The 27,398-nt window shown below is 38.8% G+C and overlaps 1 protein-coding gene across 1 annotated transcript in view; it reads left to right on the top strand.

Moving 5' to 3' along the window:
- Positions 1 to 27,398, top strand: part of LOC150083213 (uncharacterized) — a 380,452-nt gene that overhangs the window by 292,524 nt on the left and 60,530 nt on the right. The window contains exon 11 of the mRNA XM_090378437.1: positions 17,157 to 17,271. Coding sequence (XP_090234563.1) covers positions 17,157 to 17,271 — 115 coding nt within the window. The remainder of the gene's footprint in view (positions 1 to 17,156; positions 17,272 to 27,398) is intronic.

Here is a 27,398-nt window from a genome sequence, read left to right as displayed (position 1 = left end):
AATAGTAGTAATAGTAATCGTGGCATGTGATGCAAGAAAGCAAGCATATGGGCTTATGTAGCATCAGCCAAAAAAAAAAAAAAAAATCCACACAACCATTCCTCTAAATGTTTGTCCAGTTCCTCCTTAAATTTATTTAACCTATCAACTTCCACAACGACAGATGGAAGTTTGTTCCAAGTTCATAATCTGAAAAAGTGCAAGAATTCCATCAGAATTCAGCGTGCTCAACCCATTCAAGGCCTTATACACCTCAATGGGATCACCTTGCAGATGGTGCCTCCATAGCCAGTTGGGCAGGAGCAGCAGTGCACAGCACACACTTTTTGATTAGACCGGGGTTCGAGCCTGTGACCACCAAATACGGAGGATGCGGAAAGGTCAGGGATTGACTACCACATATCCCCGGAGCAATATGGCCTTAGTTGCTACTGCTCCTAAAAACCAAATAACAACAACTTCACAGGTGCCTAGTCTCTAACTGCTGCAATTTGCAGAACTTAAAACTCTTGGATCCCTTCATTCCCATCACCAATCTTGTTGCCCTTCTCTGTACACGCTCAAGCAGATCTACCTTCTCCCTAAAATGAGTCCTCCAGACCTGTATGTAGTCCTCAAAGTGTGGCTTGACCATTGCCTTATACAGAGGGACAATCTCCTCCTTTTCCCTGCTAGCAAAATTTCTGTATATCATTGACAAAACCCCATGACCTGATCTTGCAGCATGTCTGCATTGTTCAGAAAACTTCATATCTGACTGCACAATTACTCCTAGGTCTTTTTCATATCCTACCAACCTAAGTGTAGTACCACATAGTTAGTACATTCCTCTGGGGTTACTTCTACCCATATACTTTTCATTTGTCAATGTTAAACTTCAGTTGCCACTTCTCAGCCGATCTTCCCAAAATTTCTAGATACTTTTGCAGTAGCACACTGCCATTACTGTCATTAACAACACTGCCATCCTTTGTATCATCTGCAAACTTTGACACTAAGCCTGATATGCCTTCATCAATATCATTCATAAATATACAAAACAACAGTGGAGCCAACACTGAACCCTGTGGGACTCCATTAATAACATTAGTTCACGAAGAACAGCGCCCATTGATTACCACCCTCTGTCTTCTCCCGCTCAACCATCCTTTTATCCATTGTAGCACCTTACCCTTAATACCATTCTGCTCCAATTTGTACAGTAGTCTTCCGTGCGCAAAAGTGTCAAAATCTTTCCTGAAATCAAAGTATATGATATCAAAATTATTTTTTGCATCCACTTCCTTTGTAACCACGTCATAATAACCAATCAAATTTGTCAGACAAGACTTTTCCTTCACAAACCCATGCTGTGTCTCAATTATTGCTGAATTCTTGTCTAGATGATCCTGCAATGCATCTTTAACCAGTGACTCCATTATTTTACCCGGAACAGAAGTTAAACTAACTGGTCTGTAATTACTCGTGTCACCCTTCGATCCCCCCTTTGTGAATTGGGGATACATTTGCACATCTCCAGTCTGTGGGGACCTCCCCTGAGTCCACTGATACTTTCATAATTATGGCTAAGGGTTTGCTTATTTCCACTGCCGCCTGCTTTAATATAACTAGATAGATCCGATCCACACCAGGTGCCTTTCTTATGTTTAACTACAACAATTTCTCCTCCACTTTGTTCTCAGTTATTATAAAATCATTAAGCACCCTGTTACAATTTGATAACTTTCTGGCATTTTCAATCCTTAATAACTCCTCATGTGTGAATGTAGATACAAAATACTCATTCAGTTTGTTTGCTATCTGAGGAGGATCATCAACAGTCGAACCATCGATATCAAGTGGACCAATCATATTCATCCCCTTCCTTTTAGAGTTTATATGAGTAAAGAAATCCTTGCTGTTTTTCTGAGCATCCTTTGCCAAAGATTTCTCATAATCTGCCTTCGCCTGCCTAACCTCCTTTGTGACCTGATTACAGACTAGCTTATATCTGCCATAGGCTTCTGTGTCGCCTGATAATTTATATGCATCCCATGCATTTTTATTTTCTGCCACGAGTCTCATTAGTTCATTTGACAACCATTTAGGCCTAAACCTTGAACAATATTTCTTAATAGGTATGAAACATTTAGTAGCTTCCATGATTAATTCCTTGAATGCTTCCCACTTAGAATTTGCTGTTGGTAACATCATCAGTTGATCCCACTGTACAGAATTTAAAAACTGTCTGAGATCACTGTAGTCACCTTTATGGAAGCAAAAACCCTTTCCTTTACCCCTTTATGGTAATTATACCTTTAAGTAAATCCCATGTCAGTACACTGTGATCACTGCCACCTAGTGATTCCTTTATCTGCAAATTCTTAATACACGAATGATCACTGCTGATAACCAGATCAAGAGTATTACCCTCTCTGGTTGCAGAAAACAATCATCCAATAAATCCACAAAGTCTGACTAGTGTGCGAGTGACCAATCCACAAGTTTCATTCAATATCTGGGAAGTTAAAATCCCCTATTATAAGACATTCTGATTTACTAGCCCACTAACCCTACTATAACTACTCCGATTCTACTTTTAAAAGGGAAAGAAATTAGTAATTCTCTCGAAATTGCTAATTCTTTAGGTAAAACGTTTGAAACGCTTTCGGCTGTAACTACATATGATCCAACCTTTCAGTTCCATAAAGTACAGGCAGAATAATATAATCTAAATTTCAATACTACACACCAGCTTCCGTATAAATGTACTCCTTACCATGAAAGAGTTAAGCAGTGCACTTTTACAATCAAAAAACAGTACTGCTGGCCCTGATGGAATCTATTATGCAGTGTTATGTCATTTGAGTGAAGATTCACAGTCTGCTTTTCTGAAACTAAATAACAGAATCTTTCTTGAGAATTACTACCTTATTAGCTGGTGTCATTCCATTGTACTAGCATTCTCAAAACCAGGAAAGGACCATTCTGATCCAACAAATTACAGACCTATTGCGTTAACCAGCTGTTTAGGAAAGACATTAGAGAAAATGATTAATGCCAGGTTGACATAGTTCCTAGAGACAGAAAATATCCTAAGTCGAAATCAATATGGCTTTCGAAAAAGAAGATCAACACTTGACCTCATGGTGAAAGCTGAAGGAAATATTTGAAATGCGTTTCTCAGGAATGAACACCTAGTGATGATATGTCTTGACATTGAAAAAGCTTTCGACACAATCTGGCGATATGGGACTCTTCACGATCTCTATGATCTGATCTTCGAAGTCATCTTCTGAAATTTAACCAGAACTTTTTGAGCAATAGGTCCTTTCAAGTACGTTTTCTTTCTGCTCTCTTGCAGACATTTGTGCAAGAAGAGGGGATCCCTCAGGGTTGTGTGCTTAGTGCCGCGCTCTTCTCCATTAGGATTATTTCAATAACCACATGCATTCCTGAATCAGTGGAAACATACCTGTATGCAGACGATCTTGTAATCTCATGTCACTCTCAAAACATGCGTATAATTGAAAGACAGCTTCAAGGCACAATTAATAATCTTGTTCAGTTGGCAAAAAATAATGGTTGTCGACTCTCAAAGCAAAAAATAACAGCAATACACTTTTGCCATAAACGAAATCTACATCCCGATCCCGATTTACAACTTGATTCTTATCCAATTACTTATCAACAAAGTATTAGATTTCTTGGAATAATTCTGGATAAAAAATTAAGTTTTTTAGAGCACATTAAGCATATCCGTACAACCTGTTTACAAAAGCTGAAATCTACTTAGGGCAATTTCTGCTATGTCATTGGGTGCTGATCGGATGTACTACACCTATAACGTTCACTAATTAGATTGAGAATAGACTATGGGTCTCCTGTATATGGTTCAGCAAGACAGAGTTTATTAAAATGGCTTGATCCTGTACATCACAGTGCTCTCCGAATTGCCCTAGGAGCTTTTTGTACATCACCAGTTCAGAGTATCTATACAAAAGCACATGAACCATCCCCTATTCCTTCGTCAGCATGCGCTGCTATTATATTATGCAGCTAAGATCAGAAATTTCCGACATCACCCTATATGGCAATATCTTTTCACACCAAAATGGGATAATTTGTATAAAAATAAAACTTTGCAAAAAAAACCGTGGCATTACATTACAGAATTTAAACATATATTGGGGTCTAAATATGGATAACATAACTCCAAATGAAAGCATAGCTACCCCGCCATGGCAAATATCCTTGGCAAATATTGATAAACATTTCCAATAATGGGGAAAGCATACCCTTCAAAATTGCAATATTAAGCAGATTCATGCGGCTCACTCCTTTTAGTTCTCTTGTTACACTCAAATTTACACAGATAGCTCCAAAACAGACACTAAAGTAAGTGCAGCCGTAGTACTGCCAAATTTAACTATATCTCGTCAGCTTCCTTTGGAGTGCAGTAGTTACACTGCAGAACTGGACGCTATCCTGATGGCATTAAAGAATGTAAAGCAGTCTTCATGCCCTGAAACCATAATTTATACAGACTCCTTAAGTCTGTATAAATTATGGTTTCAGGGTATGAATACCTATTTGTCACCTCTATTTGCCCTATTTGAATATCTACTTGTCACCCCTATTTATAACAAACTCAAATAAATTTAGTGCAGCTTCATACAAACAAGCAAAAAATAATCTTTGTTGGATTCCTGGATCAGTGGAATCACAGGCAATGAAAAAGCAAAGCAGATTTTTCCGCCAATAATGCGAGTCTCATAACATCACACAAACAGATTCCTTACACCGATTACAAACACGTAATGCAATGTTCTGGAAGAAAAAAATGGTTGTTCATTTGGCAGGAGAACAAAACCAATAAATTGTTCCAAAATAAAAATGATCACAAGCTGTGGACATCAAGCCTCAGAGGGAATAGGAAGGAAGAAGTTGTACTTTCTAGATTGCGGATTGGGCATACACACCTAACTCACAGTTACCTACTCACACGGAACGATCCTACACTATGCAGTAACTGTCAAACTCCATTCACAGTAAAACATCTTATTTTTGATTGCCCATAATCCTTAAGAGAATGACAAACAGCTTTTCACATCTATGTTACTCAAATCAACCTACTTTACAGAAAATTCTCGGAGACCGACCAGATATAAATGATCTCTTCACCTTTCTGAGAACAATAAACAAATTCCATCTAATCTAAATCCATCTTGCTATTTTGTTTATCAAACCTGTACTAAATATTGTAATAGGTGCATTATGGCCTTAGTAGCCCTTGCACCAATAAATCAAACCAACAACAGCAACTAGCCCACTCTATTTCTCTGTACAATTGTTCGTTGTACTAGCTACCTGGGAGTTTAAAATGCTGATGGAACTGATATTCAGGTGACAGTCAAGTCAAGTAGACCCAATTTTGGCAAAGTCCTGACGGTCTGTGTCAGCCAAATCCTCTGCTTACACCTTCACGATGGTGGGACTGTTAGTAATCGTAGGTATAACCTCCCTGCACAAACACATATGGGTGACGAACCAGGTGTGAGCCAACGTAAGTGGTGGTCGAGGTGTGATGCCCACACCACATGGGGGAATGCCGTCCCTTTGTACCAGGCAGTACTAGGTGGTAGATGACTCTCATCAACTGGTGCAATACCGCCACTTTGCTTATTGGAGGCTTGAAGTGGTGGAACCCATGTTTAGTCTCTAGAGCTAAATTCAGGTCAACCCTTCCCCATCTCTTCCATCATGCAGTACGACTGATTACTTATCAGGTTTTGATGAACATCATGGCGAGATCCAATCTTCCTTACATTTCAAGCGTACAGCTCTAAAATGGTGTTCGCAAACCAGCCACTAGTTAGTACACCAGACAGAATCTATTGGTATGTCTTTAGGAGGCTTCTGGATCAGCTAGTGTATAATCTTGCTACCTCTATTTTGCCAGATAGTGACTGGAGGGAGTCCAAGTAGTGTGTATGTGGAGCGCATTGTCGAGGTCACATTACGTCAAGGATCTGGGTATATTCTTACCGTGTGTATGCTATTTCTAAAAATTTCATTACTTCATACAGCATGTCCCCTCCCCCCAATTTTTCTTACTATTTAATACACCATGAATTGTCAAACTAATAGGATACGCTTATCTCGAAAAGATCTAAACCTTGCCAAACACTTCCTGGTTCATTTCACAAATGTACATGGTATCAATTCTAATCTCAACGATGTCCATTTCCACTTGCAGTCTGCCAAACCCCATGTACTTTTTCTGAAAGAATCTCAGCTATTGGTTGTTATACAGTGAATAATTTGGGCAACTCAGGTGCCCAAATTATTCACTGTATGATTCCTTTCGCCTCAAAGGTGGTACTTGTGCATGTATTTGTTCCGATATTCCCCATTAGAGAATTGATAATTCGGAATCTCCTCTCTTCGATAGCTTAAAATCTCTCTACCTCATTGTATCAAATTCATCTGTTGTCTCTACCGTTTTCCCAACTCCTCTAATCACTTGGAGCTCTTTGACTTCCTCTCTTTGCAACTTGACTTTCTCCAGGCAACTTTCCTAACAGTGAGGTAATTTTCCTTGATAATTTTAATGTTCACAACTCCAGACGGCTTCCTTTTTCTAGTCACACCGACTCAGCTGGTTGAGATGCTGAGGCTTTTGCAATTTCTAATTACCTTGCACAGACTGTTCATTTACCTACAAGAATGCCAGACAATCCTAACCATACAGCCAACACGCTTGATCTTTTTCTCACAAGCAATCCTTCTAAGTATGCAGTCGAAGTGAGTGGCGGTTTAGTTACCTCAGATCACAACATGGTGATTGTCTCTTCTCCAACGGAGCCTTTATCTCATGGCTATTCCCAACCTCGTATTGTGTTTGGCATTACAAGAATGCAAAATGGGATGACCTGCAAGATTTTTATTTTTTTCCTTTGTCAGACTACTGTTTCGAAACTTCTGATGTCAACGTTTGCTCTGATTGTGTCATTGAATTATTCTTGTAGGAATGGAATCATTTATTCCACACTCCACTCTAAAATCTCATTCTTTATCTGAACCTTGGTTTTCCAATAAATATGCTAAGGCTGTTCAAGAGAAGAATGTTGCATATTGTAATTGGCTTGTTTCTAATTCTTCAGTTTCATTTTCTGCCTACACCAAAGCTCGCAACAATTGTAAAGTAGTCAGTTATCAGTCCAAACTAGATTTTGAACAGGCTAATAGTAGAGAACTTGCTTTTTGCCCTAATGGTAGCCGGGCATTCTGGTCTCTTGCCAAAGCTATTGGCCGCAACTTTTGCCCATCTCTGCTCCCACCTCTCTCTCTCTCTCAAAACCAGATGGTTCCATTGTCACTTCAGACAAGGATAAAGCTCACCTGCCAGCATCCCATTTCTCTTCCAACTCATGTATTAATGATCTTGGTAAAACACCTCCCACCATTCCCAACATGCTCCATTCAATGTCTCCTGTGGTCTTCCATCAAAAGAATGTCAGAATGATTTTGAACAATCTTGATGCTAAGAAAGCTCCACATCCTGATGGTATTTCTTCACTTGTTCTCAAAACCTGCGCTCCTGAATTTGCTCCTTTTTGCCGCCTTTTTCACTTTCTTATCCCAAAGGTGTTTTTCCTTCTACTTGGAAATTTGCTCATATCCAGCCAGTTCCTAAAAAGGGTGACAAGTCCCTCCCATCCAATTATCATCCCATTGCAATTACCATATTTCCCCACGTATAAGACGCACCTTAATTTTGGGGCCTGAAATTTGAAAAAAAATGTATTACATAAAGTTATTGAACTCAAGTTTTATTCATCATAAAATTCATACAACCCATCACTGTCAAAATTCCCATCCATTAGCTTGTCCTCATCTGTGTCTGATGACGAAACACTGTCTTCATATATTGCCTCGTAATCAGTTCCATCTATGGCATTTGAAATGCCACACTTCTTAAATGACTTGACAACGATCTCAATCTTGATATTATCCCAGCATCTTTTCACCCAGGTTCAAACTTCTCCTTAATTGGTTTTTTCACTCTAGCTGCTGGTGCCAAATTGTCCCCAGAAGACTTCATCCATTGGTTCCATTCGTCTCTCATGGCAGCTTTGAAGGGTTTGTTAATGCTTGACATCAAGTGGTTGGAGCTGTGATGTCAAGCCTCCATGTATATCGGCAAGTTTTGTTTCTTGCTCTGCAGCAATCTTCTTTGTACTTTTTGTTATGTGTGCCCTGAACCGATCAAGCACCAATAGGGCAGGTTTGTGTAAAGGCCCACCTGGTCTCCTGCTCCAAACTTTTTCAAACCAGATCTTCATCCCATCCTGATCCATCCAACCCTTGTCATGAATGTGGACAACCACTCCTCGAGGAATGTATTCTTTTGGCATTGTTTTGTGTTTGAAAATCAGCATAGGAGGCAGCTTGGTTCCGTCAGCACAACAAGCTAGAACAATTGTATAATGGCTCTTTTCATGTCCACTTGTCTTCACAGTTAGTTTTCACCCCCTTCTTATCAACAGTTCTGTTACTTGGGACATCAAATTGAAGGAGGGACTTTGTCGATATTTGCAATCTGTCCCAACTCAAACTGATGTGTCTTCCGACATTGAATGACAAAACGATGAAATTCAAGGACCTTCTGCTCATAGCTTTCAGGCATCTTTTGGGCAAGTCTTGTGTGTGTACGCATGCTTAGTCCATTCCGTTTCATGAACCTGAAGCACCAGTTGTGTTCTTTGAAATCCATAACTTCTTTTTCATTAGCAATTCTTCTTGTCTCATGCTGAACCATCTTTGTGGACACAGGAATTCCAATTGCCCTTTGCTCTTCAATCCATATCTTCAATTCCCTCTCTAAATCAGGCCATTTTGCTGACTTGCCTCTCATGGCCTTCTTCTGACGTGGCGTTTTAAGTAGGGTTTCTTCTTCACGTGGCCAGTCTCGAATTGTTTTCTCAGTTGGAGGAAGGACCAAACTTCCTTCAGCAGCACAGTTTCCATTCACTTTTGCAAACTGGATCACTTAACTTGAATTCAGCACTGTACAAAAATCTTTTCTGAGCCATTTCTGGGTAGAACGTAGCAAAATGTAACCTAATATACCGGTAACAAGCGCGAAAAAGTGGGAAATGCAAGTAGAAAAAAAAAAAAAAAAAAAATCTACAACCTCTGTATAAGACGCACCTAGTTTTTAAACCCCAAATTTTTCGAAAAAAGGTGCGTCTTATACATGGGGAAATATGGTACTTCTAATCTTTCTAAAATAGTGGAAAATTCAATTAACCGCCAGCTCCTAATCTATCAAGAAACCTTCCATCTGATCAATGATCGCCAGTATGGATTCCTTCAGTGTCGATCCCCTGGTGATATTCTGGCTTTTTTTTTTATTTATTTATTTATTTTTTTTTTTTATGTGAACTCCAAACACGAGAGGTATTAGAACCTATAGTACTTAGTACCGTGCTTGGGTTGGAGGTTGAGAAGAAAAGAAGATATTTATTGACATCGGACTTGAACTTCTGTAGATTGTAATTTTCAGGAAATACGTATGAAGGTTGTTCCAGAAAACGGAAGTTGAATGAATAAATGAGTAAGATGAAAAGTTGGTTCTGTGGGTTTGAAGTTGGACCAGTAAATGGATGTTGGCTGGTGGCGGCACGTGTTCAGACTGTTTTCAAAGAGAGAGTGGGAATTATAGAATTCAATTCAGAAGAACAGTGCCCATGGAAGTATCTGTAGAAGAGGCATTTAGCAGAAACAGGAAGTCTATGAGAAAGCAAGTGGAGAGACTCTGTTAGAGATGAAACATTAATTAACCTAACTGCCCTCTTCTGAATGGAATCTAGAAGCCTGAGAGAGGTTTTGTGGGCACCACCACAGATGTGGGAACAATATTCCATGGCAGGGTGGATTTGCGATTTATACAGAGTGAGCAGCTGTTTGGAAGAAAAGTAATGCCGAGAGCGAAAGAGAAAACCAAGTTTTTTAGATGCAGAGAAAGCAATATTTGTAATGTGCTTGTGCCAAGAGAGATTAGAAGTCAGGGTAATCCCCAAAAGAGATATATCATTTTGCCTAGAAATCGCAGTGTCACTAAAGATAAGCATAGGAGCAGAAGAATCGTTTTTGCGAGATATAAGACAAGACTGAGTTTTAGAAGGGTTGAAATCAACTAAATTGTCTCTGCCCCACTGGAGAATTACCTGAAGATCGGCATTTAGGAAATTAGTAGCAGATTTTCGAGAAGTTGAAGCTGATTGAGCAGGAAAAGATGGAAAGTGGAATGCAATGTGCTATCATCGGCAAAACTACGAATAGGATTTTCAGTCAATGGAAGAAGGTCATAAATATACAAGAGGAAAAGAGTGGGGGAAGAACTGAACCTTGGGGGATACCGGCATTAGTGGAGAAGTTAGAAGACAGAGAGCAATCTACCATCACTCTCAGTGAGCGATCAGAGAGAAAACTGGAAAACCAATTGCTAAAAACAGTTGGCAAACCATAAGATGGAAGCTTGTTTAGAAGACTTATGCCAAACACGATCAAAAGCCTTTGAGATGTCAAGAGCAAGTATTTGTGTTTCACTGAACGTTTCCATTGATTTAGTCCATAAATGGGTAACATAAGCCAGAATATCACCAGTGGATCGACACTGACGGAATCCATACTGGCGATCATTGATCATACGGAAGGTTTCTAGGTAGTTTAAGAGTTGGTGGTTAATTCATTTCTCCATTACTTTAGAAAGAGTAGAAGTAATTGCAATAGGCCGATAATTGGATGGGAGGGATTTGTCACCCTCTTTAGGAACTGGCTGGATATGAGCAAATTTCCAAGCAGAAGAAAAACACCTTTGGAATAAGAAAGTGAAAAAAGCCGGCAAAGAATAGGAGTAAGTTTAGGAGCACCTGTTTTGAGAACAAGTGGAGAAATACCATCAGGACCTGGAGCCTTCTTAGCATCAAGATTCATCAAAATCCTTCTGATATCCTTTTGACGGAAGACCACAGGAGGCATTGAATGGAGCGTGCTGGGAATGGTGGGAGGTGTTTTACCAAGATCATTAATACATGAGCTGGAAGAAAAATGGGATGCTAGCAAGTGAGCTTTATCCTTGACTGAAGTGACAACAGAACCATCTGGTTTGGACAGAGGTGGGGGAAAAGTTGCGGCCAATAGCTTTGGCAAGTGACCAGAATGCTCGGCTACCATTAGGGCAAGAAGCAAGTTTCTAATCTTAGCCTGTTCAAACTCTAGTTTGCACTGATTAATAACTGCTTTACAATTGTTGTGAACTTTGGTGTAGGCAGAAAATGAAACTGAAGAATTAGAAACAAGCCAATTACGATATGCAACATTCTTCTCTTGAGCAGCCTTAGCACATTTATTAGAAAACCAAGTTTTAGATAAAGGACGAGATTTTAAAGTGGAGTGTGGGATAAAGGATTCCATTCCTGCAAAAATAATTTCACTGACACGATCTGAACAAACATTGACATCAGAAGTTTTGAAACAGTAATCCGATCAAGGAAAAGAACAACAGAAATCTCGCAGATCATCCCATTTTGCATTCTTGTAATGCCAAACAACACGAGGTTTGGAATAGCCATGAGATAAGAGTTCCATTGGAGAAGAGACAATCACTAAGTTGTGATCTGAAGTGCCTAAAGGACCTCTCACTTCGACCGTGTACTTGTTTGTGAGAAAAAGATCAAGCGTATTGGCTGTATGATTAGGATTGTCCGGTATTCTTGTAGGTATATGAACAATCTGTGCTAGGTCTTTAGTAATTGCAAAAGCCTCTGCATCTGGACCTGCTGGGTCGGTGTGACTAGGAAATGGAAGCCAGCTGGAGTTGCGAACATTAAAATCACCAAGGAAAATTACCTCACTGTTAGGAAAGTTGGACTGGTGAAAGTCAAGTTGGAAAGAGAGGAAGTCAAAGAGCTCCAAGTGATTACTGGAGTTGGGAGAACGGTAGAGACAACAGATGAAACAAGAAGAAGAAATGAATCACTTGGCTGAAACAAGAAGAAGAAATGAATCACTTATAAGTTTATCAAGTGGAAATCTGCTGTACACCAATGGAAACAGTGAAAGGAGTGAAGGTGGAATTGGGTTTCTGGTCCATAAAGATTTTAAAAACAACATTTTGGAATTCAAAAGTACATCACCAAGAGTGTCAAGACTAATACTCAAGATTTCTAAGAGATACAAGCTAAAGATTATAATGATTTATGCACCAACATCGAGCCATGATGATGAAGAGGTTGAAGAAATGTACACTGAAATTGAGAGTCTTCTAGATGAGCAGAAAACCCACTACACTATTATTATGGGAGACTTCAATGCTAAGGTTGGAAAAAGACAAAACAGCACAGAAAGGAGAACTATAGGAAATTTTGGAATTGGTGAAAGAAATGAAAGAGGTGAAAGACTTGTGGAATTTGCAGAATCTCAAGGACTGTCAGTAATGAACACTTTTTTCAAGAAAAGGGTGAACAGAAAGTGGACATGGAAGAGTCCAAATGGATTAACTACTAATGAAATAGACTTCATCCTCACTAACAGAAGATATATTGTGAATGATGTTACCGTCCTGAATAAGGTAAATGTTGGAAGTGATCACAGAATGGTAAGATGTACACTTGATATAGATGTAGGAAAGGAAAGGAAAAAACTGACTCGAGTAAATAATACAAAGGTCTTTGAAATAACAGAGGAGGAGAAAAAGCAGTATGTACTGGAAATTAAGAACAAGTTTGAGCTTCTGCAGACTGCTCAGGACCAAGATATCGACAAGGAATATTACAACTTTCTGAAAGTGATAAAGCCCAAGAAACCTATAGGGAAACAGAAATCCAAAGAAGAAAAAATTAGTCAAGAAACACTTGTCATGATGAACCAAAGACGACAAATGAAGAGCAAGAAAAACACTGACAGGGAGAAAATTGAGTATACTGAGTTATGCAAAGCCATTAGAAAGAGACTCAGAGAGGACATAAGAAGATTTAACACAAGAAAAGTAGAACAAGCATTAAGGGAAAACAAAGGATTTAAATCAGCAGCCATGAGCAGTAATACAGAAAGACAAATGATACTGAAACTGAAGAATAGTGATGGTGTACTTATAAACAGCAGAGAAGGCATAATTCAAATAGCAGAAGACTACTATAGAGAATTATACAAGGAGCAGGGGAATGATGCCAGCAGTGGGGAAGATGGATTGCAACGTAGCAACACATACGACATACCCAATATTCTTCCTGATGAGGTAGAGCATGCATTGAAGAAAATGAAGAATCAGAAAGCCCCGGGGGAAGATGAAGTTACTGTAGAGTTGTTAAAATTGGGAGGAAGAGACATAACACAAAAACTGGCAAGGCTCTTCACAAAGTGCATTAGAAAAGGTGTGACGCCTAAGCAGTGGAATAATGCAATCATAGTTTTGCTGCATAAGAAAGGAGATAAATCAGAAATTGGAAATTATAGACCAATTAGCTTGTTATCCCACATCCACAAGTTGTTCACAAGGGTCATTACTAACAGATTAGAAAGAATACTGGATGAGAATCAACCGAAAGAGCAAGCTGGCTTTAGGACAGGATTCTCAACTATGGATCACCTTCATGTAATATCACAGCTAATGGAGAAAGCAAATGAATATAAAACACCATTATGCCTGGCATTTGTGGATTATGAAAAGGCATTTGACTCCATACAGCATAAGGCAATGTTTCGGGCACTGGAAAGACAAGGCATTGATTCCCCATATATTATGATTTTGAAGAAAATATACAAGAGTGCTACCTCCTTTATTAGACTAGACAAAGACAGTAGGAAATTTAAAATTGAGAAAGGAGTTCGACAAGGAGACACAATATCTCCGAAGCTGTTTACTGCTGCCCTTGAGGAATCTTTCAGAAGATTAGACTGGTCGCAGAAAGGAGTCAATGTGAATGGAGAGTACCTAAACCATTTACGATTTGCAGATGACATTGTGGTCATAAGCCATGATCCCAAAGAATTAGAGGAAAATCTTAATCAGTTATGCACAGCTAGTAAGGATTTTGGACTAAAGATGAATATGGCTAAAACAAAAGTAATGATGAACAAGTATGCCACAGAAAGGGAAATAATGATTGAAGGAGCAGTAATTGAAAAGGTGGAGTCATATACTTATCTGGGACAAGTTATTAGCTGTAATAATGATAAATGGCTGGAAGTCAAGAGAAGAATAAATTTTGGATGGATAGCATTCAGGAAATATAGTCACATACTGAAGAGCAATATCCCAGTTTGTCTGAAACGTAAAATAATGGACCAATGTATACTCCCCATCATGACTTATGGAAGTGAAACTTGGGCACTCACCAAAAGAATGGAAGAGAAGCTGAGAACTACACAGCGAAGAATGGAACGAATCATATTGGGAATAAGACTGTTAGATAAGAAGAGAAACACATGGATTAGGCAACAAACTCAAGTAAAGGACATTCTTATCAAAACTAAAGAACTAAAATGGTCTTGGGCAGGACACATAGCTCGAAGACATGATGACAGATGGACTAAGAAAATAACAGAATGGTATCCAAGAGGAGCTAGAAGAAAACCTGGAAGACAAAGGCGGAGATGGATAGATGAAATTCATGAGTTTGTGGGTAGTAAATGGATGTCCAGTGCTCAAAACAGAAGGAACTGGAAAGTTGCTGGAGAGGCCTTCATCCTGCAGTGGATTGAAAATGGCTGATGATGATGATGATGAGGTAGAGAGATTTTAAGCCAGAGAAGATCAAAGAGAGGAGATTCCAAATTGCCAAGTCTCTGACAGGGAACATCAGAACAGACATATACACAAGTACCACCTTTGAGGCTAAAGGAATCATACAGCAAATAATTTTGGCATCTGAGATGAGATTCTGTCAAAAAAAATACATGTGGTTTGGCAGACTGCAAGTGGAAATGGACATCATTGAGATTAGAATTGAGACCTCGTATATTTGTGAAATGAATTAGGAAGTTCTTGGGAGGTTTAGATCTTTTCACAGATAAGCTTGCTGTATTAGTTTGACAATTCATGGTGTATTCAATAGTAAGAAAAGGTGGGTGTGACATGCTGTTTGAGGTAATGAAATTTTTGGATATGTACACGTGGTGAGAATATACCCAGAACCCTGACATAACGTGGCCTCGACAATGCTCCCCGCATACACACTACTCGGACTCCCTCCAGTCACTATGTGGCAGAGTAGAGGTAGCAAGATAATATACTAGCTGATCCGGAAGCCTCCTAAAGGGAGTTACCAATAGGTTCGGTCCAGTGTACTAACTACCGACCGGCCGGCATTTATGGACAAATGCAGTGGAAAAGTTTTGTGAAACCCAAGCAGTTGCTCTTGACATTTCGAAGGCTTTCGATCATGTGTGGCATAAAGGTCTTTTAAACAAGCTTCCATCTTATGGTCTGTCAACTGTTTTTTGTAATTGGTTATTCAGTTTTCTTTGTGATGGCTCTCTGTCTAATAATTTCTCCACTAATGCTGGTGTTCCCCCAAGGTTCAGTTTTTTTTTTTGTTAATTGTTGGTGCATCAACTTCTGTGGCCATAATGCACCTCCCAAAGTTTTTGCATTTTACTCTGAACCAAGCCCGAGGCGGGATTCGAACCCGCAACCTTTGGGTTGCCAGGCAGGCACTTTTACCCACCTGGCTAGCCTGGTCAGCTAACGTTTAGTTCTTTCCCCCACTCTTTTCCTCTTGTAGATTAATAACCTTCCATTGACTGACTGTAAATCCTATCCATAGTTTTACAGATGATAGCACATTGTATTCCACTTTCCATTTTGAAAAACCTTGCCCTGCTCAATCAGCTTCTACTTCTCGAATATCCGCTACCAATTCTTTAAATGTCGGTCTCCAGGTAATTCTCCAATGGCGCAAAGACAACTTAGTTTATTTCAATCCTCCTAAAACTCAGTTTTGTCATATATCTCGCAAAAAGGATTCTTCTACTCCTATACTTATCTTTAGTGACACTACGATTTCTAGGCAAAATGATATATTACTTTTGGGGATTACCCTGACTTCTGATCTCTCTCTTGTCACAAGCACATTACAAATATTGCTTCCTCTGCATCTAAAAAACTTGATTTTCTCTTTCACTCTCAGCATTACTTTTCTTCCAAACAGCTGTTCACTCTGTTCAAATCGCAAATCTGCCCTACCATGGAATATTGTTCCCACATATGGGGCGGTGCTCCCAAAACCCCTCTCAGACTTCTAGATTCCATTCAGAAGAGGGCAGTCAGGTTAATTAATGACTCCTATCTACGAGTCTCTCCACTCACTGTCTCAAAGACGTACCGTTTCTGCCGCATGCCTTTTCTACAGATACTTCCATGTGCACTGTTCTTTTGAATTGGCTTCTGTAATTCCTGCTCTCTCCTTCAAAACAGTCCGAACATGTACTGCCAACAGCCAACATCCATTTTCTGTTCAACATCAAACTCACAGAACCAACTTTTCATCTTCCTGGTTTATTCATTCAACTCCCATTTTCTGGAAAAACTTTCCTTCATACGTATTTCCTGAAAATTAGTCTAGAGAAGTTCAAGTCTAATGTCAACAAATATCTTCTTTAATCTTCTCAACCTCTAACCCAAGCACGGTTCTAAGTACTATATGTTCTAATACCTCATGTTTGTGGTTTTCATAAAAAAAAAAATTGTTTTTGCTGTCCTTATGTCACACCGAACTGACTCAGCAGTACACTGTCCATCTATATCAACTGGATGCATTTCTTTTGATTTTATGTTTTTCTTAATTAACAGCATAACCCCTCCTCCCTTCCTATCCTTTCTGTACACATTGTATGGAGTAATACTCCTAATCTGATTATCAGTAGATATCAGAGACACCATATCTCTGATATCCCAACAATATCCACCTTTGATGTCTTGACTTCAAATTCATCAAATTTATTCACTATACTTTTAGCATTGGTATACATGCAAGTATACATGTGTTAGTTGTATAATGAGCATATAAATTTTAAATTATATATGAATAATATGTGTCTATTTTTTTTTAAATCTAATATCTTATATTTCTTTAAATACATTGTGATTTCTTCTTTTTCATTGCTAGCTGATAAGAAGAGTGAAGAAGATAAAAGATTAGAAGAAGTGTTATTACAAAAATTAATTGATGTTGTAGAGCAAAGAAATGAAATAGTGGAGAGTATTGAAACGGATCGTAAAAGGTCAGTTTCTACCAAATGCAAAATGCTATGCAATATACATAGTATATATATATTTTTTAAAATTTTATTTTACTTGCTGCATTTTATATTGGTAATTCCTGTAATTAAGTTCTCACGTTATCTTAATAACTGTGAATTACTATCCTTAAGAGATACAAGGAAAATTTTTGCTTAGATTTAAAATAACTCCTGGCAAATTATGTGAACTATTTTGAGTTTTAAAAGTGAGTAATGATCTATATTTGTGTAAAGATATTTATGTAATAAATTGTAAATATATAAATATAAGTAATTTTAAATATTAATATCTTTCTAATCATGTTTTTAATCCAAGTTTCTGATTTTATATCCGATATTCATCGATAAAGGATGAATATCATCCTTTATCGATGAACCAAGTAATGAGCCAAGTAATTTGTGGTCCTCAACATCTCTCTCTCTCTCTCTCTCTCTCTCTCTCTCTCTCTCTCTCTCTCTCTCTCTCTCTCTACCTTTGCAGTGAGTAGATTTTTTTTTTGTTTTAAATAGAATGATTCTTTAGCATTTCAAGAAGTAGGTAAAGGTCTAGAAAAGAAATTTACCTTTCTGTGTTGTTCTCTTTCTGACAATAGTAACCCAACAGCTTGTAACCTACTGCCTCTCCATGTTGAGGCTTGTGGGTGGTAAGCTTACCCCCAAGGGCCAAAAGGAACAAAATGGAAATCACAAAAATTTTCCATTAATTAAGGCTGCTTCTCCTGCTTCTGTAGTTCATTTCAGAATGGGGTCAAAGGGGAAATTGCCCGTGAACTACATGTACAGATAGAATCGCATAGGAAAAATAATTAAGCCAATGAAAGATAGTGGGATCTAAGTAAAAGCAGAATATTTGAACTGTTGCATCCCTCTGTATATTGCAAACCTAATTGCAGCATCCTGAGACTAGGCACCTAAAAGGTGCCTAGTCTAATTGAGGTGTTTAAGGGCATAATGACCACTATAATTACCATATGAGTATTAAGATTGCTATTTAGCTATTGACTAAATCACTATACATTAAGGTAATGTTTCAGGAACCTTGAGGACCGTACATAGGTAGCAGCCTATGTACGGTCCTCAGACCACACATAGGCTGTTGCCACCTCCCTACTTGCCAAATGTCTTCATTGGAATTTGAATGAAATTCCGAATTAAGTGAATTGAGACATTTGGCAAGCATTTTGGTTATTTCATCTACATTTGTAGAGGAAATAACAATGTGCCGAAACTGTAATTCCGAGGACTTAACTATAATGCCCAGTCTTCTAATTGTCCTAACTGTAGGAACAACCATCCACCGTTGTCAAAAACATTTGAACAGCAAAAATATGTGGAAAAAATAGAAAGAAGTGTGTGGAGGGGAGGCAGTCTCTGTCAAGATGTGAGAAAACAGTTCCAACTACATATGCCAGACTGTATATATCTGAAGCCTCCTAAAAATTTAACTGATACATTACTTCTCAAAAAATCTTAATTTCTGAAATGGTTTGACTACTGTTCATTTCAACACAGTGTTCAAAAGATGTGAGGGCAGATAGTCATGATAAATTCAAATTGAGGAAAGACATGTAGAATAGATGTGCGAAAATTTGCCTTTAGCCAGCGGCTGGTTAATTGCTGGAACACACTTCCATCTGTCGTTGTGGAAGTTGATAGGTTAGATAAATTTAAGGAGGAGCTGGACAAACATTTAAAGGGAATTGTTGTGTAAATTTTTTTATAATTTTTTTATTTTTTATTTTATTTTATTATTATTAATTTTTTTTTTGGCTGATTCTGCATAAGCTCATACACATGCTTTCTTGCATTACATGCAACTACTACTACTACGACTATTACCACCGCCGTAGTCACCTGTACAAAAGCAAAACCTTCACTTTACCCCCTTCTGGTAGTTACCTCTTTTGAGTAAATCGCACTTCAGCACTCTGTGATCACTGCCATCTAGTGGTTTCTTTATCTGCAGATTCTTAATGCATGAAGAATCACTACTGATAATCAGATTAGGAGTATTACCCCGTCTAGTTACCTTCCGAACATGCTGCTGTAGAAAACAATCATCCAATAAATCCACAAAAGCCTTGCTAGTATGTGAGTGACCAACCCATAAATTCCAGTCAATATCTGTGAAATTAAAATCTCCCATTATAAGGGCCCCCAAGTGCCAAGCGATTCTGTGATCAAGTGACTTTTTGCTCTGAATTAGCGCTCTTTCTTGGAGTAGAAATCGTTTCCTTATTTAAAGCATTTATTAACACACAATTAAATAATCCATAGTAAAGAAAGCAACTTTACTAGATTAAGAAGGAAAGCAACCTTCTCTTTCCCTTTTATTTTCTGTTATATCTTAATTACTAACCTCCTAGTGCTTGGTCACAGGGCGGCACTGCTCCTGCCTCCACATGGCGGGGCCGGTAACCTGGAAGGGAAAAGCTCTCCCTTTCAGGGCAAAATGGAGCGAACTGACTCCAATACCCAGGAATCCACTGGGTCAACGGACCCGAATAGAACTGATCCAAGATATGAGAAATCTAGTTCTTTCGGAGACACCTAAGGCAATCAGAAAAGGCGATAGAAATGACTCTGTCTCCACAAAGAGATTAAAAACTGACTCTCAAGTTTTAATTTCTCCAACATATATTATTATACACTCAAATACTGAGAAAGCGGTAGGACAATTGTCACCCTTTCTCATACAAAAGACTCTTGAGAGTTATGTCGGCCCACCAAAACAAGTTAAAAGACTAAAATCAGGTGACATTTTGGTAGAAACGGCCAATGCTAAACCCTCAGAAAAATTATTACAAATGACAACCTTTGCAGGAATACCAGTAATAGTATCCCCGCCCAATACATTAAATACTTCAAAAGGTGTCATTACGGAATGGGACTTGACTTGGCGCATTATAGCCTTAGATGCTAATGCGCCATAAAACAAACAAACAAAGAAACAAACGGAATGGGACCTTCTAAATGTGCCCGAAGAGGAAATTCAAATGGAACTTCAGGAACAAGGAGTCATCAGTGTTAAAAGAATTACAATTAAAAAAGAAGGGATAATCACCCCCACCAGGAATATCATACTCACTTTCAACACGCCTAAATCACCCAGATCAGTGAAAACTGGATATCTACACTGCAATATAAGACCATACATCCCGAATCCTCTCCGTTGTTTCAACTGTCAGAAGTTTGGTCTCTCACAGACAGTATGTAGAGGAAAATTAACATGTGCAAACTGTGGTTCGCAAGAACATGCCACTTCTACTTGCACAGCTGGAAACCATAAATGTGTAAATTGTAAAGGAGATCAGACTGCATATTCAAGGGAGTGTGAAATTTGGAAGAAGGAAAAAATGATACAAAAGTACAAAGCAGAAAATGGAGTTTCATATCAGGAAGCTAAAAAGGTAATTACAATAAATATAGCAAACAAACCTTCTGATGCGCAGATTACCACAATCAAAAAGGCTCCGGAAATTAAATTACCCAATTCAAAATGTTGTGGCACACAAACGGATGTTACAATCCCCCCAGGAGAATCCATCTCAGAATAGGTTCGTGAGTTTTACAAACCATTTCCATCACAAAAACAAGAAAAGATTATCAATACTCCTTTATCTTTCCCACCTTTATCTTTCCCTTTACCACCAGATAATTCAGAAAATGTAAGAAGAATAGCAAACAAAGAAAAGATAGGTAGTACAGGAAAAAAGATTGCAGAACAAATGGACATGGATGCAAGAAACCAAGGAGAGGAACTAGTTCTCGAAATCTTCACTGAAGAAGAAATGGATACGGGTAGACCCTATTTTTCAAAAAAAGACAAAACCAAGGTAGACAAACTTAAATCAGCCCCAAGGAAGCAATCCGAGGGAACATCTAACCCCAAGTGACAGATATGATTATCCAATGGAACTGTCGAGGTTTTCGCTCAAACACTAATGATGTTATAGACCTCATCACCCAGTACCACCCACTAAGTATCTGCCTACAAGAAACCTATTTAAAACCACAGAACAATAGTATAATCAAAAATTATATCACATATAGAAAGGATCGCATAACGAATGGAACAACGAGAGGAGGAGTTGCAATACTAGTTAACAGACATGTCCCTTCCCAAACAATACCATTGAACACACCATTAGAAGCAGTTGCAGCCCATCTAGCAATATTACCATATTCAATCATTCAATATTACCATAGCCTCAATATATCTACCCCCTAATCAAGAATTCCGATTTAAGGATTTCGAAGAGCTGATCACTCAACTACCACCTCCATTCTGCATCTTAGGTGACCTAAATGGACATCACCCACTATGGGGTGATCACAAAATAGACCAGAAGGGTAAGCAAATAGAAAAATTAATTGTCGAGAACAACCTAATGATTTTAAATGACGGCACACACACAAATTTCCACCTTCCATCAAAAAGCACTTCTGCAATATACTTATCAATCTGTTCCCCAACACTGTTCCCTATGACTAAATGGAGCGTGCACGAGACTCCATTGAGCAGCGACCACTACCCCATTATTTTGAAAATCATGGAAAAAACGCCATGCCAAGCCAATAGGCACCCCAGATGGAAAATATATGATGCAGATTGGGAAACATTCAGGATACTAGCCAAGCTTATTAAAAGAGAATCAGTACACACATCAGTAGCCTATGTTACTGATAGTATGCTTCAAGCTGCGGAAAAGACAATACCTAAAACATCTTCTAACATCAGAATATATCCAAAACCATGGTGGAACAAAGAGTGCCAGGAAGCTAAAAAAGAGAGAAATAGAGCCTGGAACCTTTTTCGCAAAAATCCAACAACAGACAATCTGATACAATTCAAGAGAGCCAGAGCCAAGGTCAGGAAAGTGCAAAAAATAAGCAAAAAAGCTGCTTGGATGAAATTTGCATCCACTATAACTATTTCCACACCAGCTACACTTATCTGGAAAACGATCAGAGGGATGACAAACAATTCTCAATTAAACCACTCTCCATTGCTAAATTGGAAGGAACAGTTGGTTACAAATACCTTAGATATAGTCAACGTGCTTGCTGAAAATTTTTCGAATACATCTGCTAATTGTGCATACCCCACAGCTTTCAAAACGTACAAGAAAGAGGCCGAAAAAATAAAATTAAACTTTTCTACCAATCAGTGTGAACAATACAACTTGCCACTCACGGCAGCAGAACTAAAACAAACTCTGCTACAGGTGAAACACAGCGCAGTCGGTCCTGATGAAATCCATTATGCAATGATACAACAACTAGATGAACAGTCCCAATTAGCCCTGTTAGATCTATACAACAAAATATACCTTGAAAATTCTTTCCCAAACAAATGGCACCACGCAATAATACTAGCGTTCCCAAAACAGGGAAAAGATCTCTCAGACCCACAGAATTACCATCCCATAGCTTTGACTAGCTGCTTAGGCAAGATCTTAGAGAAAATGGTCAACAATAGACTAACATAGTCTCTAGAAAATAATGATCTTCTCAACCCAGAACAATTTGGCTTTAGAAAAAATCGCTGTAACTTGGATGTACTTATACAACTGGAAAATCAAGTAAGAAATGCTTTTCTCAGGAAACAACACCAAGTCATGGTTAATTTTGATATCCAAAAGGCATATGATACCACGTGGCGATATGGTATACTTAAAAGGTTACATCAACTTGGCCTTAGAGGACATCTACCCCTCTACATATACAATTTCCTTAAGAAATGGACCTTCCAAGTTCGAATGAACAATACACTTTCCAATATATTTTATCAAGAAGAAGGGGCCCCTCAAGGATCTGTACTTAGTGCCACACTTTTTGCAGTCCACTTCAGCACAATAATAGAACAAATCCCAAACAATATCTTTACAACAGTTTATGCTGATGATTTCAGCATTTCTTATCAAGCGCAGCATATGAGGACAATAGAACAGCAATTGCAAGTAGCCATTAACAGAGTCATAAAATGGACAGAAAGAAATGGATATAGAATATCGGTACAAAAGACTGCATGTATATATTTCTGCAGAAAAAGGAATTTCCATCCTGACCCAGAACTCAGGCTGAAAGAACAGATCATTCCAGTTAAAAATAGTATCCATTTCTTAGGATTAGTTTTTGACAAAAAACTGACTTTCCTAGAGCATATCAGTCACATAAGAGTCCACTGTTTGAAGAAAATCAACATCTTGAAGGTCCTATCCGCTATATCCTGGGGAGCAGACAGGACAATCATACTACGTTTATATCGCCTTCTCATTTGGTCTAAGCTAGACTATGGTGACCCAGTCTATGACTCGGCAAGACCTTGTGCCCTGAGATGGCTCGACCCGGTACATCACTGTGCACTACGCTTTGCCCTTGGAGCTTTCCGCACCTCACCTGTGCAGAGCCTGTACGCCGAAGCTCAAGAACCTCCTCTGCAAATCAGAAGACAAAATCAATTACTCTCTTATGCAGCTAAAATAAAATCCTTACCAGACCACCCTCTACAGAAAACTCTTTTTGCTTCTGAATGAGAACAACATTATCAGCAACAACAAAGAATCAATAAACCTGCGAATGTGAGATTAAAAAACCTTCTTCTCAGTAGAGAGCTTAACCTAGATAACATAAATCCACTGATGAAGCAGTCTACTCCACCATGGATAATCAGACAACCTTTATGTGACTCCTTCCACATTTCGAGCAAACAAATCCTTTCTCATATAAACCATCAACAGCTGCATGCTATATTGTAGTTTTAAATGTTTTTCACCAACCTTATGTAGAAATAAAACACAAAGAAAACAAAAACTGGAATCTTGATAACTGTATTTATAATAAGTTATATTTGTCTGTATTTACAATAAATTATATTTCACTTTACAACTAAAATATATACATATAAAATATACATTAAAATATACTGGGTTAAGAACAATAAAATACATTAAAATCGATAAAACCAAAGCTTTCGAAGGCTCCTGCCTTCTTCTTCAGCGGTATTTACTTTGTTCTGCGGTGCGTCTTTAAATACCAGCAGGTTCACGGTACTCATCACGTGTTTCATTCCCACGTGTTCCGTTCTCTTGTGTTACGGAATCGGAAGTGGCTCGAGAGTGGGTCATGTGGAACCGTTCATCCCTTCTGAGGATAGTAGCCTCAAAGAGGGAATGGATCCGCATTCCTCTATCTCTATTAATGTTCACTGTGGAACAGATCCACAAACTCTCAAGCCACTTCCGGTCCCAGAACTTATTCGCCCGATCGGTGATGATAGCCTCGTCCGGGAAGATGTGGTGCTGCTTCTCCCAAAAATGCTCGGCCACGGCGGATTTACCATAGTCCACACTTCTTATTGCCTTAGTGTGCTCCCCCCAGACGGTCTTTGAGACGGTGTTTTGTTTCCCCTACATAACACTCCCCACAATCCGGGCATCTAATACTGTATACGACCCCACTTGCATTCTCTTTTTGAATGGGGTCCTTTACTTATGACACGATTGTGTGCAGCCTCCGCCCCGGAAGCTGCACACAACGTGTCTGATAATTTCTTAGTATTCTAGTTATGTGATCGGTTAGACCCGGATAGTAGGGAATATATGCAGTGGATACTGGCGTAAAAGATTCGCCTCTCCTCTGATTTCCTTTCACTTCTAAGAAGTGATTAGTGTGTAGTTTGACAGACTTAGAGAACAAACCAGGTTTAGAGGCAATAGTGATAGTAGTGCCAAGGATTTTATAGTGAATATGAGCAGTAAACAACTAACTAAAGATCAATTGGAGGTTCTAAATTTAGGACCAAAATTTTCCATGATTCCGTCCAAAATACCCGTTGCAGAAATAGCAATGGGCGTGGAAAGAGCTATAAATAAACTTCCCGAAGATATGGCTAATGAAATTAGAGTTAAAACAGCAGCCATCCTCAGTCAAGCTAAAAACGCCCCCTCTAATCTCAATGTGAAGCAAAAATTTGCGCTAAAAAGCCTCAAGGAAGATGATAGCATTGTGGTCTTACCCGCGGACAAAGGTAGGGCAACGGTGGTTCTTGATAAGGAAGCATATCTAAATAAGGCGTTGGATTTATTGAATGATCATACAACCTATAAGGTTATTCAGAAAAGTCCACCGCTTAGCTTGGAATGGCAAGTGAATAGAATGGTACAGAGTTGGCTTAAGTCTAGCAAAATTTCCAAAGAACAATATTGGGTACTGCATGCTACAGGGAGCCAAATACCAAGATTTTATGGCTTGCCCAAAATTCATAAAATGGGTGTACCACTTAGACCCATAGTTTCATTTATAGGCAGTCCCACATATGCACTATCTGGTTTCTTAGCCAAATTATTATCTCCATTAGTAGGACTTTCTGAATTTAGTATTAAGGACAGCAAAGACTTTGTGCATTTTATTAGAAGCCAACGCATAGAAGAGAATGAAATTATGATATCTTTCGACGTGAAATCTCTATTTACGTGTATTCCGATTGACCATGGAGTGCGTTGTGCACACATGGCCTTACGGAGAGATACTACTCTAAATACTAGAACACAATTAAATTTAGAGGATATTGAGAAAGGTATAGAATTATGCCTCTCAAGTACCACCATGGTGTTTGATAATACTATGTATAAGCAGGTTAACGGTACAGCCATGGGCTCCCCCATTAGCGCAATTATAGCTAATTTAGCTATGGAGGAGCTCGAGGCTAGAATATTTAATGTTAGTGTTCTCCCTATGCGCCCCTGGAAAAGATACGTAGATGATACGTTTTCAATTATTCGAAAGGGGAGTGAAGATCAGGTGTTGAATATTTTAAATGGCTTCTCCCCGTTCATACAATTAACCTCGGAGGCAGAAGAAGGAGGAGTTTTGCCGTTCCTAGATGTGTTGGTCTGTAGGGAAGACCGACAACTAAAGACTAAGGTCTATAGGAAATCGATGTGTAAAGGTCAATATTCGCACTACAATTCAGCTCAGGCCAACCATCATAGGAACAGTGTGGTTAGAACATTAGTTGACAGGGCAAAATCACACTGTAGTACCTCCGAGGATAGGAAGATAGAGTATGAACGTGTCACGACGGATCTTGCAAAATGTGGCTACCCCCAGAGGATTATAGAAAAAAAAAAAAAATATATATATATATATATATATTAAAGGAAATCAGAGGAGAGGCGAATCTTTTACGCCAGTATCCACTGCATATATTCCCTACTATCCGGGTCTAACCGATCACATAACTAGAATACTAAGAAATTATCAGACACGTTGTGTGCAGCTTCCGGGGCGGAGGCTGCACACAATCGTGTAAAGGACCCCATTCAAAAAGAGAATGCAAGTGGGGTCGTATACAGTATTAGATGCCCGGATTGTGGGGAGTGTTATGTAGGGGAAACAAAACGCCGTCTCAAAGACCGTCTGGGGGGAGCACACTAAGGCAATAAGAAGTGCGGACTATGGTAAATCCGCCGTGGCCGAGCATTTTTGGGAGAAGCAGCACCACATCTCCCCGGACGAGGCTATCATCACCGATCGGGCGAATAAGTTCTGGGACCGGAAGTGGCTTGAGAGTTTGCGGATCTGTTCCACAGTGAACATTAATAGAGATAGAGGAATGCGGATCCATCCCCTCTTTGAGGCTACTATCCTCAGAAGGGATGAACGGTTCCACATGACCCACTCTCGAGCCACTTCCGATTCCGTAACACAAGAGAACGGAACACGTGGGAATGAAACACGTGATGAGTACCGTGAACCTGCTGGTATTTAAAGACGCACCGCAGAACAAAGAAAATACCGCTGAAGAAGAAGGCAGGAGCCTTCGAAAGCTTTGGTTTTATCGATTTTAATTTAGTATATTTTAATGTATTTTATTGTTCTTAACCCAGTATATTTTAATGTATATTTTATATGTATATATTTTAGTTGTAAAGTTAAATATAATTTATTGTAAATACAGACAAATATAACTTATTATAAATACAGTTATCAAGATTCCAGTTTTTGTTTTCTTTGTGTTTTATTTCTACATAAGGTTGGTGAGAAACATTTAAAACTACAATATGAACATACCCAACCTCAGAGGCCTGTTTGAAGAAGCTGCA

The sequence above is a fragment of the Mastigoproctus giganteus genome, chromosome 7 (genome assembly GCF_048544385.1).
Source record: "Mastigoproctus giganteus isolate SK-2022 chromosome 7, ASM4854438v1, whole genome shotgun sequence".
NCBI classification, from domain to species: Eukaryota; Metazoa; Arthropoda; class Arachnida; order Uropygi; family Thelyphonidae; genus Mastigoproctus; species Mastigoproctus giganteus.
The sequence above is the reverse complement of the archived record's forward strand: the minus strand, read 5'-3'. Positions and strand labels throughout refer to the sequence as shown.